Source organism: Cynocephalus volans, chromosome 17, assembly GCF_027409185.1.
Source record: "Cynocephalus volans isolate mCynVol1 chromosome 17, mCynVol1.pri, whole genome shotgun sequence".
Classification (NCBI taxonomy): domain Eukaryota; kingdom Metazoa; phylum Chordata; class Mammalia; order Dermoptera; family Cynocephalidae; genus Cynocephalus; species Cynocephalus volans.
This window is the reverse complement of record NC_084476.1, coordinates 7,864,421-7,881,565: the sequence shown is the minus strand read 5'-3', so window position 1 is coordinate 7,881,565 and position 17,145 is coordinate 7,864,421. Positions and strand designations below refer to the sequence as shown.

At 39.2% G+C, this 17,145-nt stretch overlaps 1 protein-coding gene across 2 annotated transcripts in view; it reads left to right on the top strand.

Annotated features, from left to right (window-relative positions):
* GPR107 (G protein-coupled receptor 107) overlaps window positions 1-17,145 on the top strand; it is a 71,341-nt gene that overhangs the window by 14,399 nt on the left and 39,797 nt on the right. Inside the window, exons 2-9 of one of the 2 annotated variants that reach the window (XM_063081760.1) lie at window positions 1,837-1,959; window positions 2,733-2,783; window positions 3,038-3,117; window positions 5,177-5,316; window positions 7,120-7,157; window positions 8,848-8,904; window positions 12,474-12,584; window positions 13,586-13,719. In XM_063081760.1, the coding sequence (XP_062937830.1) occupies window positions 1,837-1,959; window positions 2,733-2,783; window positions 3,038-3,117; window positions 5,177-5,316; window positions 7,120-7,157; window positions 8,848-8,904; window positions 12,474-12,584; window positions 13,586-13,719 (734 nt within the window). Of the gene's footprint in view, window positions 1-1,836; window positions 1,960-2,732; window positions 2,784-3,037; window positions 3,118-5,176; window positions 5,329-7,119; window positions 7,158-8,847; window positions 8,905-12,473; window positions 12,585-13,585; window positions 13,720-17,145 lie in introns of both variants that reach the window. The other variant, XM_063081759.1, reaches the window with a different exon arrangement.

Sequence of the window (17,145 nt, the reverse complement as noted above, 5' to 3'; positions counted from 1 at the left end):
TTGCTCAGTAGTGCAGTTCATCCACGTTACATGTGTCAGGAGTTGTGTGTTTGTTCTCCTTCATTCTCTCTTTGCAGCCCTACTCAGCTGGGAATTCTGCCAGAGGATTAAGCTCTAATGTGCTCAGGCACCCATCGTATGTGATTGATTAATTTATCTCCTGTGCTTTTAAGATGGTGGTAGCCATGTCCTTGGGTCCTTGGGAGTCTCCTTGGGAGAACTGAGGAAATAGTCACTCAGATCATTTTCTGTAGGGCTTGATTCTCTCAGAGAATTCTGAGAAAGGCTGTGAGCCTTAGATTTTCTGGTTTCTACCATTTAGCAGCTCTCTGTTGCCTTCCAGCAGATGACTTCTGTCATCCTACCTGGCTTTTCTAGTTGTTCCATGGGAGTGCTGGTTTGCTGCAGGCTGTTCTATCCCACTGGGGAGTGGAAGTCCAGCAAACGTGCTTCAAATGCATAGCTGAAAAAAAAAGAAAAATGCATAGCTGAGCTCCTAAGAAAATAAGGGAAATTCTCAGGGTCAAAGAAAAGGAAGAAGGAGTCAAAACCCCAGTGGGTAAGAGAACAGGGAAACCAGAGCTGACCTGAGGCATTTCAGAAATTTGGACCATAGAGCCTTGGATTTTTAACAGGCACTGAGGGGAAATAGGGCCCGAAGACTTTGACCCAAGCAGGGAGGAAAGTTACAACTGTGTCCCTCTCCTCAGCCTGTAATCTAGGACTCTCAAAGAGCTGTGTTTGTTGAATGGAGGAGTAGGCTAGGAAATAAAATCATCCTACTCCTAGTGGCAATAAAATGTGTCATAGCTCTGTTTGTGTGTGTTTGTGCTAAAGATCTGATTTACAGCCTCTCTTCACAGTCCTTTGGTGTTTGCCATTAGACTGCCTCTGATGTCCAAAAAATCACAAATCTAGAAATAAAAAATTACTACTCACACAAAGAAACAAGCTGCAAACTTATTGAAGATGTTGTAATTTAGGCAAATAATTCTCAATATAAAACTCAATAATTTTACGCAACATAAAGTATCTTTGTGGAGCCCCAGTTTTAGAAGTATTTGCTAACACTATTGTTCTATTGCCCTTACAGTGTATTGCTTTAGTTGAGATTGGAATTATGATAATGAGACAGTGCCAAGCAGGTGGAATAGGCATCTGCCCATGTGGTGCAATTTCAGCAAAGCTCAGGATTTTCCTGTGTCCAAAAGATTCTGTCTCCAATTGACTAACTCCTGGGATTCCTTTTGCATGAGCTTTTGTTCCCTAAAACATATCATATAGTGTATCATTTTTAGGTGCAAATGAATCTTTTTTAAAAATTGAATTATTGGTTAGAGTTAATGTGCAGGTACCATTTTTTATCCTGCAATGGGAGGAGGCAGGTCCACACAACTGATAAAAAGGTTTATATAAATGAGCAGCTTTGGCCACTCCTTTCCTTCCTCTCACTCCTTAACATGTTTGAGTACCTAGTGGATGCCAGGAAGGAGTGAGGATGACTGAAACATGATTCCTCCTGCCCTGGAATTCACATTCCAGCTGACCACTGAGTTTGCCCCCAGAACCCATGCAAGTACAGTGGAGTGACTTGAACCCATTGCAATATCTTATGAATTTCTGATGAGTCGTCTTCAGCTTTTGGAGAAAGGTTAAGTTCCATGGCTGTATATATTACTGAGTATATGGAAACATTGGCTGGCTAGTAGGAAACTAGATACTAAAACAACCCCTACTGACCTTAACAATACCATAGTTTTTCAAGTAAATGAATAAGTTAAATAATCAAAACGTAACTTTTTAATATACTTATTCCACCACTGCACATCTCTTTAGGATGATGTGAGGCATAAGGTTCATCTGAACACCTTTGGATTCTTCAAGGATGGGTATATGGTGGTTAATGTCAGTAGCCTCTCAGTGCATGAGCCCGAAGGAGCCACACACAAGGATGCAACTGTAAGTGCCTTTTAATATCAAGGGGTTTACTCTTTTAGCTTAGGTGAAAGATTCACCTTCCACCCCCAATGTTTAGATATAAAGTACCAGAATATGGGGAAAATTAAAGTTGTGTGTACCAAGTTGTGTATTAGGCATTAGGTAGTTTTACTTTTAACACTTGTCTTAGTCAGTTTTCTATTGCTTATAACAGAATACCTGAAACTGGGTAATTTATAAAGAAATGGAATTTCTTAAAGTTTTGGAGGCTGGTAGGTCCAAGGTTGAGGGGGCACAGCTGGTGAGGGCCTTCTTCTTGGTGGGGACTCCACAGAATCCCAAGGTGATGCATGGCGAGAGGGCTGAGTGTGCTCACATGCTCTCTTCTTCGCCTCATAAAGCCACCAGTGTACTCTCATAATAACACGTTAAGCCATTAATCCATCAATCAATCCATTCATGAGGGCATAGCCTTCATGATCCAGTCACCTCTTAAAAGCCTCACCTTTCAAATATCATAGTCAGATTTCCCAACCTCTTAATACTGTTACAGTGGGGTTTAACTTTCAACATGAGATTTGGAGGGGACATTCAAACCATAGCAACACTGAAGTTGTAATTCTTGAATAATTCTAGCAATCACTGATTTTACTTGAGCAGGTATTGCCTTCTTACAAAATGAATACTAAGAAAATAGAGGGAGCCAGGCCAAGAGCACCTTTCCTGCTCTATGAGTAAGAAAGGTACAGAAAATTGTGTGCATATTTACTCCTGCTCTTTTTCACCCCCATTAGATTGGATTCAGCCTAGACCGTACGAAGAATGATGGCTTTTCTTCTTACCTGGTGAGTGTTAAATGCATAACCTGATCACTGCCTTTACCTGAGCCCAAGACACTGAGTGGGAACACCCTGCTCCTTTCAGTGCTGTTTCCTTGAGGTGGTGACTGCTTTGACTTCCGAGCATTTCTGAGCGCCTGCCACTGGTTTACTGTTTGGAATGGCGATTGAGCCACTCATTTGCCTTGTTCCTGAAAGTTTTTTTGCATGTTCTGGCGTGGATGAATAAGATGATGTACAATTGGTTCTTTCTTTCTCAGGATGAAGATGTGAATTACTGTATTTTACAGAAAAAGGCTGTCTCTGTCACCCTTCTAATCCTAGACATCTCCAGAAGTGAGTAAGTAATTCAGATGTTTCTTCAGTTCAATCCTGAAGTAAAGTTAGGGAGGATTTAGTAGTACACTAACATTGATTGGGTGTTTGTCACGTGCTAAATACTGTGCTGAATGTTGGAGATTAAAAACAACATGAGGGAGGCAGAGGTCCCATCCTTGAGGAGTTTGTATAGATGGTGGATGGGGGGAGGGCAGAAGAGCAATGCGAATGATCACAGCAAAGTAGAGAAGTGTAGGGAGGAGAAGCTCATGAATCGTAGAAGGGAGGCAGAGGCTTCAGATAAGTGCTGGCTCATGCAGCCTTTGAGTGAGTAGGCTTTTACCAGATGAATGGAAAAGGCAAGAGCATTCCAGGCCAAGAGAATAGTCTATACAAAAGCAGAGTGGCATGAAAGAACATGGTGCATTCATAAGCTGAGTTGATTATTGATAGAGAATAAAGTAGGAGGGGAATGTGGTAAGAAACAGGACTGGGTCCAAATAATGGCTTCTGCCATTTACCAGCTGTGTGACTCTGGGCCTCAGTGTCTTTACTTACCTCATGATAACAGTATCTGCATCATAAGATTCTTGGTGAGGATTTCTGGCAATTCAGTGTTTTTAAAACATTTGAAGTTAGATGAATTATGGAACTTTGTGTTTTCAAATTCAGCCCATCTCCACCTGGCCACTTTATAGGTCCCCTGTGTGTTATTTATGAGGAAGCCTCCAAAGAATTTAAGCGAGGAGTGGTGTACTCAAACTTGCTTTAAGGTAGACCACTAGCAGCCCAGAGGAGGGTGGATTTGAGATGAACAAGACTGGAGGTTAAAAAAAGAAAATAGTGCTTTCTCACAAAACTGTTGTAGACCCAAACTCTATAAATATTCTCCAGGATAACCTCTGTTTTTGCTTTTTATTTTATTTATTTATTTGTTTATTTATCTCTTTTCATTTCAGAAAATTAATCTGACAGTTTCTTGTGTTAGTTAGGATGCTTTTGTCTTTTTTTTTTTTTTTTTTTTTTTTTTTAAAGATGACCGATAAGGGGATCTTAACCCTTGACTTGGTGTTGTCAGCACCACACCCTTGACTTGGTGTTGTCAGCACCACGCTCACCCAGTGAGCGAACCGGCCATCCCTATATGGGATCCGAACCCGTGGCCTTAGTGTTATCAGCACCGCACTCACCCGAGTGAGCCACGGCCTGGCCCCAGTTAGGATGCTTTTGGCAGCAAGCAGCAAAGGACTTGAGTTAGACTGGCTTAAACAATGAAGACAGTGATTACCTCACTTATCTGAAAGTGCGGAGTTGGGGCAAGTGGGCTCTAGGTGAGAGGCAGGTCAGTGGTGGCTTACTTATATTAGGGGCTCAGTTGCTTTTCATCTCTTCTCTGCCATCGTTGGCGTTAGCTTCTTCCTTAGGCAGATTTCCCCAGCCATCACCAGATGGCTCTGCTTCATCGTTTATATCCAGCCAAGGGAAAGAGAGAAGGCTTCTCCCCCAGGCAGGATGAGAAGTGCGTGAATGTGTCAGCTTAGGTTGTGTGTCCACTCAGGCGTGGAAACTGTCACCAGCCTCTCCTGGGATGGGCTGGGGTAAACAAAATTGGGTCTGTTAAGAAGGGGGAAGGATGGAAATGGATATTAGGCAGACAACTAATAGTGCCCACTACCCCTTCTGGACTCCCCTAGACTTCACTTTAATGTGTTATGAATGTCATTTTTTACCTCTTGTTCCATTTCCCTTGTGCACAAATTTGCTGAGCATTGTAAGGATACTTAAAGTATGTACAGCAGAATCATGTAGTTGCTCAGGACTAAGGCTTTGGAGTGAGGCTGCCTGGATCCTTCGCCCAGCTGCTTACTGGCTTGGTGTCCTTGGGCAAGTTATTTTAACCTTTCTGAGCCTCAGTTTCAGAACCTGTAAAAATTGAATACTAGAGTCTACACTGTACGACGTAGTAAGGACTACATGAGATGACAGATTTAGAGTTTGACACAATGCCTAGTATGCAGCACTTAATAAATGGCCAGAAACACTGCTTTGAACTTTTTTCCTTCTATCTTATTTGAATGTAGAGTACTAATAAGGTCTCCACCAGAAGCCGGTACCCAGTTACCAAAGATCATCTTCAGCAAGGATGAGAAAGTCCTTGGTCAGAGCCAGGAGCCTAATGTTAACGCTGTTTTAGCAGACAACCAGACTCAGAAAAAACAAGGTAAACTGGAAGGTGGGAACTAGCATTTAAGTTTCACTATCCTGCTTTGTAGATCCTTTTTAGTTCCTAAGGAAAAGCAAACATGATCTATTGTTGTCTTAGCATTATTTTTTTGGAGGTTATATAAAAATACAAACCATTAAAGAAAAATGTGGACTATGGAGAAGATGGAAAAAGAATAGTCATTTCTCTTTATTCCCGGTGTTAAAATTTTAGTAATTTATGTTTCCTTGTAAACTTGTTTCCTAAGTCTAGAACATTTGATTTTTTAAATTCATAGTCATGTTTATAATTTTATATGCGTGCCTGTTAACTTTAACATACTTCATACCTATTGAATATCCTATTAAGTAGATACTATAATTTGTTGTACCTTTCCCTCTAGGAGATACATTCCCATTTTTATGCTGTTGTAAATACTGCTGCATTGGACTTCTTTATTCATAGAGCTTTTTTCATATATAGAACTTTTTTTTAGGATGGGTTTCCAAAATTGGAATTTATAGATTAAAGGATAGGAATACTTTTCAGAATATTGATACATATTTTCAAATTCTTTTTGAAACGAGTTGTGTGAATTTATATTCCTATCAGAAAAATATGTAGGCATGGTGGGCACATCACCATCACTTAGCCAGTGCTGGGTGTTTTCTTTTTTAAGAAATCCTAAAATGAAGGGCAGAAAAGGTATTCTTGCTCTTGTACTCACTCTTCTTACTGAGGCTGCATTTTTTTTCTTATGTTGATTAACCAGTTTATCATCTCTTTTATTAACTGTCAGATTTGTGAAATGGCTTATATGGGTTCTTTAAGGATAATTTACTATTAATTGTATTATTTATACATTTTTTTCCTCAGTTTGCAAAAACTTGACCCAAATTAAAAGTCATACAGAAAGATAAATAAATAAATGAAAAATATAAAAAGTCATACAGAAATATTTTATTTGTGTGATGGTGGTGTAGTTGAATGTCTGTGCACCATCTCTCCTCCTTGGTTCCTTGGGTTCGCATAACCATTCCCTGGGCAGAAAATATTCTTTTCCTTCTTTTTATTCTGAAACTCTCTCCCTTCCTGCAGGGAGCTTGAAATCCTGTCTTCCCCATGAAGAGTATCTTAAGTAAAAATAAGGCACAGATGCCCTCTCTGTCCCATGAAGAAAGCCATTAGCAATCTTAACACTCCTTGCTGTAGAAAAACAAAAGTATGCATTGTGCTGATGTTATTTGCTCTTAATTTTCCTGTGTGTGTAAATGAATCTCTTATGTGTTTTTTAAACAATTACCTGTTTTACTTATAAAATAAGGAAAGTCATTCCATGTGGCATCTCTGGCAATAACATACACTAGATTATTCAGAAATGAGTTCCTCTGTTGGTACTAACTAATATCACTTATTAGACAGCATTTATAATATAACAAGTTATATTATATCTTTTCTTTTTATTATTATTTTTTTATTTGACCGGTAAGGGGATTACAACCCTCGGCACGGTGTTGTCTGCACCACGCTCAGCCAGTGAGCGCACCGGCCATCCCTATATAGGATCCAAACCTGTGGCCTCGGTGCTACTAGCACCGCACTCTCCCGAGTGAGCCACGGGGCCGGCCCTGTATCTTTTAATTTGCTGCTTCTGCAGCTCAAGAATTATGTTGTGGGACCTGAGGAGATGGCAGTCCACAAGATTTTTTTGTTTGTTTTAATTATTTGATGTTAGATAAGCTGGAGCCTCATAAAGTGAAACTGTAATATATATATGATCTGAATTATGCAGTGACAGCTTCTAAATGTTTCTGCTTCTAGAGAGTGGAAAGTCTAAAAGAAGTACAGTGGATTCAAAGGTAAGAGCTGACCACCCACTCTGTTCACCTTTTTCTGGATATATGCATCTGTATGTGCATTGTATGTATATGTATGTATTTATATATACGAGGGATCTTCAAAAAGTTCATGGAAGGATTGGTATTAGCTTTTGATTCAGTTTTTTCATGAACTTTTTGAAGTGCCCTTGCATGCATATATACATGCATGTGCACACATGCACACACACACACACATATACATACATGTACACACACACATGCCCAATCTATATAGGGAGTTGTCTTCTTTTTGGGGAGATAGCACTGACATACTGAAACAATTTCAAAGTAAAACTGAGTGCTAAGTTGCATGGCACTTACGTGATTAAGGGTCATATAGTGAGGGGAGGGGAAAGCGGGGCCATCTGGAAAGCCTTCTAGAAGGATGTGTCGCCAAGGCTGAGCTTGGAGTTTGTTCTGGGAAGAGGGAGAGAAAGAAAGGAATAAAGTACGTCTTAAGCAAAGAATGGATGATGGCAATGTGCATGACAAGTGCCCGGCACTGGTCTATTTGAAGTAAAAGAGAGAGAGAGATCTTAGATAATATAGGGCCAGACAATAGAGGGTATTGATGTGCAGGCGATTGGAAGTCATTGTGCGTTCTTGATCAAGAAAGAATATGATACAAATAGTGTTTATAAAAGATTATTATTCTGAAAGTAGTGTGCAGGGTATGCTTGGGGAGAGAGAGAGAGAGACATTAGAGGAATCAAGAAGGATGCTGTTGTGATAATACAGGTTTAAGGGGATGATACTCTGGACTAGAGTGAAGCCTTTGAATATGAAATAAGGGATCTGTCTGGGAGGCCAGTTAAGGTGTTGGGAGGGGAAGAGAAGAGCAGAGGAATGGATGGTGGAAATAGCAGAAGTGGAAAAATTAGGAATGTTTTGATTTGGGATATCTTGATTTTTCAGCGAGGGGGCATCCAAATGGTAGTGTTTTGTTTTAACTGCTCTGTTGAGATATAACTGACATGCAGTAAACTGCACACATTGTATTTAAAGTGACAATTTGATAACTTCAACTTATCTATAGATCAAGATAATAAACATATCTATCACTCCAAAAGTTTCTCTTGCCCTTTGTAATCCTCCCATCCCCAAGCAACCACTGATCTGTCACTGTTATATAGATAAGTTTTATACAGCTTTATATAAATGAATTATGCAGCACTCTTTTTTGTCTTCTTTTATTTGGTATAACTGCTTTTGAATTCATTTTGTTGTTGCATGTATCAGTAATTCATTTCTTCTCATTGCTTAGTATTAGTCCATTGTACAAGTGGCAGTGTTTTGATCATTGGAAGTCAGGAGTGGAATTCAGGTGATGTGTCAGGGTGTGGCCTGGGTCAGCATCTTTGGTCTTGCTGAAGAACTTCATCAGGAAAATTTGGGGTGAGGGAGTGGAGTTAGGAGATTAGTGGAGACGTAGACAGGACAGCTGAGAAAAGGAAATAGGTAAAGAACTACCATTCTCTGTGAAAGGGGATTTCAAATATATCTTGAAAGGATAGTGAATTTTATTTTCAGAGAGTTTTGAAGGTCAGCAAATTTGGGGTTTAAGAATAGCATTTTTTATTTTTTGTTTTATTTTTAAATTAGTTTTAATTTTATTTAGCATACTTTTTCTGCCAGTATCATCCTAAAACAAATTGTTATGTCTTTTTAGGCAATGGGAGAGAAATCCTTTTCTGTTCATAATAATGATGGGAAAGTTTCATTTCAGGTATGTATGCTTTTTGAGAAAAATTTCATAGAATTTATCTCTTCCATGTAAGAGTGATTTTTTTTAAAAGGAATGTTGAATTTAAGAATAATAACTTAGGCATGCTTTGTATTAGTCACTTGAGTATAGTGGCTCTCTCTAACAAACCAACAAGGTGGATATTATTTATTACTTATCAAATCCTAAGTCTCCAAGAATGAATAACTTTGTGAATAGCCAGTGTAAGTGACAAGGGCCACATTCCCCAGTTTTGTCTGGCTGTTCCTGTGATCTTTCTGCCTCTCAACCCCATCCTGCTCCCATTCTGAGTGTACCAGAAGCATAGACTTCTATACCTGAAAGGACTTTCGTGATGATTTAGGTTGATGTTGTAAGATGTTCAGAGATGAATTCACTGAGACTCAGAGGCATTGAGTGAACTGCTGAGCTGTCATAGTTATTAATTACATGTAAGTGTTTTATGACAGCATCACAGCATATGTATGGGAGCAGGATACTGGGCTGGGTCTCAGAACCCACTTACTACCTGGGTGATCTTGGGCAACTCAGTTAATTTCTTTTTTTTTTTTTTTTTTTTTCCGTGACCGGCGCTCAGCCAGGGAGTGCACCGCTCATCCTTATATAGGATCTGAACCCGCGGCGGCGGGAGCGTCGCCGCGCTGCTAGCGCAGCACGCTACGGAGTGCGCCACGGGCTCAGCCCCAACTCAGTTAATTTCTGAACCTCATTGTTAAGTCATCTAAAAATGAGAAATGATGAGACCTATCTCATAGGGTTGTTACTTTTAAAAAAAAAATTTAGGGCTGGCCCGTGGCTCACTCGGGAGAGTACGGTGCTGATAACACCAAGGCCCCGGGTTCGGATCCCATATATGGATGGCCGGTTCGCTCACTGGCTGAGCGTGGTGCTCACAACACCAAGTCAAGGGTTAAGATCCCCTTACCGGTCATCTTTAAAAAAAAAAAAAAAAAAAAAAAATATAAGTAAAAGTGCTTTGTTATGCACTGTACAGATAATGTTTCATTAACTTGTAAGAATCACAATTTAATAAAACTTTTTTCTAACTTGTTTTCATTAATTGAGATATAATTTGCTTACAGTGAAATACACAGGTCTTTAAGTGTATAGTTTGAACAGTTTTGACAAATGCACGGACCCATGTAACTTACTCTCTATCAAGATTCTCTACATTTTTATCTCCTCAGAAAGTCCTCCCATCCCCACAACTACTATTCTCATTTCTTTTAGCATAGATTATTTTGCCTATCTAATAATTTTTATTTGTTCTTTATGTTTAGTAACCATCATTTTCATCACTATCGATATTAATAGCTAACAGAGTGCTCATTTGCTCAGAACCTTCCCACAGCGTCCCATCTATCTCAGAATAAAAGCCCAAGTCCTTCCTCTGGTCTGCAAGGCCCACATGGTCTGGCTCCTGTTGTCTCTCTGCCCTCTTCTCCCTCTTGCTTACTGTGCTCCCACCACACAGGCTTCCTTGCACTTTCTCCAAAAGATCAGGCCTTAGTCTCTGCTCTGCTGTACCCACAGGCAGGAGTGCTTGTCCCTTGGAATCCTTCAAGTCTGCTCAAATGTCACCTTCTCAATAAAGCTTCACATGATCGCCCTATTTTAAATGCAGCCACCTCCCTCTCCTCATTATCCTACTGCTTTTCCTTCCGCTGCCCCTTCCACCATGCTGTGTGCTGTACTTGTTTATTGTATGTGTTGTCTGTTCTCTCCTGCTAGGGGTTTTATCTGTTTTAATTCTAGTGTATTTGAAACTCCTGATCTTAGGCCTGACCTATGATAGGCTCTCCATCAATAGTTCTGAGCCAAGTAAACATATGGCAGACATCATGCTGAGTGCTTACATGTCATTATCTCAGTTCATCCTCCCAGCAACTCTGTGAAATAGGTACTGATATTATTCCCCTTTTACGGATGAGGAAACTGAGGCTCAGAGAGGTGAAGTGACTTGCCTGAGGGGGGATTCAGATCCAGGTTTGTTTGACTCAAGGGCCCAAGTGTTTAACCACTTGGCTTTTACTGCCTCCTTGAGAAAATACAGAAGGTGCTTTTCTCTCTTCTTTCCCTCGCTTCAAAATCCTTGTTAATAAAATAAGTTTTTTAATGTTTTTTTAAAAGTCTTTTTTTTTTTTTTAATCACAAAGGAAAGTATAGGATGCACACATTTGTCAGGCACTAGTGCTTGTTGGGTGAGTGTTGAGAGAAGCAGCCTGAGAGATGATTAAGAACATGGGTTCAAATAGCCCATTCCTGGGGTTCTTGGGGTGCATAGAACAGGCAGTGGATGAGTAGTTTGGTTTTTCTCCTGCTTTATTCCCCTCCTTGGAAAGAAGTCACTAGGTAATTTTTTGCTGTTTGCTACCCAGTATCCTCCGAGTTTGGGGTAATGCAGTCATCCTGAGCTTTTCTGCTTCATCCATGGAATAAGGATGATAGTTTATCTACCTAAAGTCAGGAAGGGGACTCTCAGGGCTTAAATCGACTGTAAATATCTTTTAAACTTTTACATCTTTTTTAGACTTCCTATGAGTCTTACTTTTAATGTTTTTAATATGTTTAGAAAAGTTTTCTTTTTCTGACTACCTGAATGGACTAAAATATACACTGTCTTGTTTACAATTGTGAGTTTAGGACCTGGTTTAACTGATTTGTAATTTCACCTTGAGTGGTCTTGGTCTTTTATTGCCATCTCCTTGTTCAGTGTCTCTTTTTTTCCCCATTCTTTTTAATTAGGTGGTACAGTGTACATGCAGAAGAGTGCATAATACTTGCATTGAATTTAACAAATAAGTATGAATAATCACCTTTATAACCATCACCTGGGGCAAGAAATAGAGCAAAATATTTATATACACTTCTTTTTATTGCTAGATCTTTTTCTGATAGTAAAATGTTCTTAGAATTGATGGAGAGTCATATTCTGTAAAAATATACATGTAATATTTTGTATTATATAAATATATAAAATAATGTGTATTTTTCGTTTTACATTAAACTTTATTTGAACCCATGAGATATATGAAACAGAAAAATGTCTTAAGTGTAGCCTTTGTTATTGTTGTCTAAAATAATAGGTGTAAATTTTGATGAGGGAATTTTGGTCCTTTTTAAGTATAAGATGAACCTCCTTTTCTTTTGAGTATTTTTTTACCTAAAGAGCAAAATAATATGTTGGCTTGAAAAGTAGATAACAGCATCTTGGGTTATCTTTGCTGACTTCTGCAAAAAACCATCACGGATGGATTTGACAGATTTGGAATAAAGCAAGTATAGTAAAATGTTAGTTGTAGAATCTAGGTAGTGGTATGTAGCTGTTCACTGTACGATTCTGTCAACTGCTAGATATGCTTGAAAATTGTTATAACAATATTCAGAGGGATAATAGAGTAATAAAACATCTGTTTAAATGCTATTCTGGGAGAATTTGATTAAGTAGTCTATTTTTTTCTGTCCACTAATATTCATAGTTTATTTCTAACATTTTAAAATGTACCTGAGGATTTGAGTATCCTTAAATTTTTTTTCTTCTTTCCTTTCAGTTTTTCTTTAACATCAGCACTGATGACCAAGAAGGCCTTTACAGTCTTTATTTTCATAAATGCCTTCGAAAGGAATTGCGGCCTGGTGACAAGTACTCATTCAGCCTTGATGTGAGTACTGTATGCAGATTGTTCCACGTGGATTTTTGTCAGCATGAAGTGCAAAACATTTATTTCTCTGTAAAAATAGGTTTTTTTTTAATTATTATTTTATTTTTTAATTAACATGTAAAATTGTGCATATTTATGAGGTTCAGAGTAATACTTCGATACATGTATATACTGTGTGATGATCAAATCAGGCTAATTAGCATATCCATGATGGCAAACATTTATCATTTCTTTGTGATAAGAATATTTGAACTCCTCTCTTCCAGCCATTTGAAAATATACAATAAATTGTTGTTAATTATAGACCCCTAGCACTACCATCAAATACTAGAACTTATTCTTCCTATCTAGCTGTAATTTTGTATCCATTAACCAACCTCTTCTTATCCCTCCTCCCCCTCCTCTTCCCAATCTCTAGTAAGCACAATCCTATATTCTACTTCTATGAACTCACTTTTCTTTAGCTCTTACATACAAGTGAGAACATGTAGTATTTATCTTTCTGTGCCTGACTTATTTCACTTAACATAATGTTGTCCAGGCTCATCCATGTTGCTGCAAAATGATATGATTTCATTCTTTTTTATGGCCAAGTAGTATTCCATTATGTATATATACCACATTTTCTGTTGATGGATACTTAGGTTGATTCCATATCTTGGCTATTGTAAATAGTGCAGTAAACACGGGTGTGCAGGTATCTCTTTGGTATACTGATTTCCTTTCAAGAATGGGTTTAAGAGAAAAATGTGGCCAGATGCACATCCTTTCCAGTGGGCAGGGTATTTTAGCAAAGGATTTATAAATAAGAAACTGTAAAGTAATTTATAGTTTCTTGTTTATGAATTCAACTTCACTTCAACCTGAGCGTTAAGAATGTGGTTGTTATCATACCGATACTCACTTTCTTGTAATTAAGTAAAACAGCTGAGATTCCAAATTGCTTAATAAGGGATGATCTGTTTCTGAAAAGTAAAAATTAATTTTCATGTTGCTTTCAGATTGATATCACAGAGAAGAATCCTGACAGCTATCTCTCAGCAGGAGAAATTCCTCTCCCCAAATTATACATTTCTATGGCCTTTTTCTTCTTCGTTTCTGGGACCATCTGGATTCACATCCTTCGAAAACGAAGGTAAACTATTACTTTCCTGAGCACTTCTACCTAGAGTGTGTTGAGATTTGTGTAATTTCACCTTTTGTGGGCTTCTGAACCTGGGAGGAGTTGGCGCTAATTAATGTCATTCTCTTCAAAGGGCATCTTCCCTGAAGCACTAGGGAGACTTTGCAAGAGACTTGTAGTGTGGGAGGCCTTTGCATGCCTTGGTGTTTGTTCACGTCCCATTGTTTGTTTAAAAGGCAAATATAAATATTTCAATAATATATAGGCAAAATAGGGCTGGCTGATTAGCTCAGTTGATTAGAGCACGGTGTTAATGACACAAAGTTAAGAGTTTGGATCCCTGTACCAGCCAGCCACCAAAACAAACAAACAAACATATATATATATATGGAAAATTAAATGTGTAAGGAAAAGGTTTCAATAACAGAAACCCCGCAGTCCAGGATTCAGAGTGAGCATGTTGGTTCCATTCAGGGGCTGTGTATTCTTTAGAGGAAGTTAGTGATGATGACCCACTTACTGGGAGTGAGCACTGAGTTAGTGCTTAGTACTGAAGGCATCAGCTCAAAGCCTGGCCAGGATAGAGTCTCTGTATTGACCTCCAGATGCTTTGTCACTGGAGAAAACCTCTTCAAAGCCCATCTGCTGCCTGGCTCTTGGCCTTGCTTCTGAAACCCCCAAGGCTTTAACTTCCTGTACTTGGTTCTTGAGGAGAACAGCTGCATATGTGTGAATTCTCTGTCTTTCTCCTGAGAAAATTGAGAACAAAATATTAATGCTCACTTACAGAATAGTGTAAAGTGTTTGTTATCTTATAAAGTCCGTAAACTGAGTAAATGATGGTATGTGAATGTGGTATTGTAATATGAATTAATTTAAATTCATAAAATAATTCGGCACCCCCAGATACCTCTTTTTCTGTAGGATTGGGCCAGAAATTGAGATCTTTTTAATCCCTGGTGACCTGATTGTCTTCTAATGGACATGCTCAGAGTCTGGTATTTGGGGCTCTGGCTGAGTGTAGTTGCTGGTACCTATTTGTTGCAATATCCTATACATCTGTTAGGTGGAAAGAGTGTCTTGTTTACTTGTGAAGAACCTACACAATCATGTTAGGACTGGATTATCAGGCAGCCATTACTAAGAAAGAAAGAATCCTACAAATTTAGGCTATAGGGTTTTTTTGTGTGTGTGTGTGTTTTTTTTTTTTTTTGGTCTTTTTTAAAAGTAAGTCTTACTTTTGCCCTTACTGGAAAAGAAAGAACTAGGAGTCAGAAGAACTGACTTCAAGTGTAACCTTTGTGACTGACTGTGTGCCTTGTTATACTCTAAGTCTCTTTTTTCTGGGCTATAAAACTGGGACAGTAATAATTGCTCTGCCTTCCTCCACGAGTCTTAGATCCTTAGATTTGTTATGTAATTCCCCCCAAAATATTGTTAATGAGAGGACTTTGCAAATCATTGTGCTATGCAAATGTGAGGTACTTTTAAAATAGTTTACTGACCAGGTGTTTAGTGGTATTTTAATTTTCCTTTATTTAGTAATGGCAGTAATCATTGCCACTATTTCACTTATATAGCATTGTGGTAACAGTTTTAAATCCGTGATTAAATGAGGCTGACCTATTTTGTATAAGTCATGTTTTAAATTTTTTGTGGAAGTATAGTATACATACAGAAAAGTACCATTTAAGCTCTCCCTGTGTCTTTCCAGGAGTCTTACAGCCAGTTCTGTTACGTTGGAATATGAGTGCTGTAAAGGCATGTCACTCCACAGCTAGGCACATTTCACAGGCTCATAGCCCTTTAGAGCTCGAAGGGACTGAGAGATCTTTGCCTCATTTATTGAGGCCAGAGGAGGGGAAGTGAGAGACACGGCCAGCATCACCAGGCAGAGCTGGGACTGGAACCCAGGTCTCCTTGCTTGTGCATTCTCAGTCAGGCTCCTCTCAACTCTGAGTGTGTTGTGGGCCCCAGAGCATGGGGAGGGGGATCCTGAGGGCAAGGGAAAAGAGGCACCTGATACTTTTTGAGTACCTGCTCTATGTCCATTTAGGCAGTTGATGTTGGTTAGTTCAGCTATTCTTTTAACAGCTTGTTGAGGTGGGCATTACCCTGTTTTCAGAAGAGGTTACTGGCGCTTAGAGAGAGACGAAGGTCATCAGCATGAAACAAGCATTTGAGCCCAGGTCGATGTGGCTTCAGAGCTTGTGTTCTTTCCATCACATCACTGCCTCAACATTAAGTGTGGGCTGCAAGTCAAGGTTGCCAGGGTGTGTGAGTGAGCACAGCTCTTTACAATGGGCAGTTTTGCATTCTGGGTAAATCTCATTGCCACTCAGTAGTGACAGACTCCTCTGGCCTTGACTTTTTCTTTGACTTTCAAGTAGGTGGGCACTGGAACAGGAAAGTACCAGGGAGGAAGTCAGCCTGGAAACTAAATGTGTCAGTTCATGGTGTGCTCTCGTGATCACTCTGCAGAAGGCCCCTCTCCTGTTTTCTTATTCCCCTTCCTTTCCTGTCTCCTGTCCCACTCCTGCCCAACTGTGGATAGCCACTCAGATGTGTTTAGTGTACATGTTTGGATATTCGTGTATTCTTATAAATAAGTAATGTTTATTGGTACTGCATGTATTTTAAATTTATATAAACTGTACTATCTGTAGATATTGTTCTTGTACATTTTTCATGCAGTAATATGCTTTTTAAGATCGATCTAACCACATGACTATGTGCACATCGATCTCATCGATTTCTAACTGCTCCCTAGCATTCCATGATCTGCATTCCTACATTTTATTTCTCCGTTCCTTTAGTGATGGGTGCATGCCTAGGTCGCTGCCATCTCCTTGCTACTGCAGCCAGTGCTGTCATGAACCTGGCTTCTGCCTCCTGTGATCCTTGATGGTTCCGTTCAGTCTCTGAGCTACAGTCCCAGAAGGAGGCGCACAGGGTCATGTGTAGCCTCTCCTTTAATTTCATTAAGTGCTGCTAGATTGCTCACCAGTATGGCCGTACCAATGTATACTTCTGCCAGCAGTACACAAGGTTCCTATTTTCCCATGTGCTCACTGACACTGACATCTTAATTTTTGCCAGTCTGATGGGTGTAAACTGGTACCTTGTTTTATTTTGCGTTTCTCTGAATATTAGTGATGTGCATTATCATTTCAGGGACTTGCTTGCCATTTGAGTTTCCACTCTTGGGGCTTTCTATATTCTTTGCATATTTTTCTGTTGGGTTTTCTGTCTTTTTGTTCTTGTTGTGCATGAGTTTCTAACATATTGTGGATATCAGTACCTTGTCTATCTTAGACATTTCAAATTTCTTTTCCAAATCTGTTAAACTGGTCTGTGGCATTCATTGGCAAGTGAAACTCTTTCATTTTAATGGAGTCAAAACTATCTAGTTTTAGTCTTTTGGGCAGTGCTTCTTGG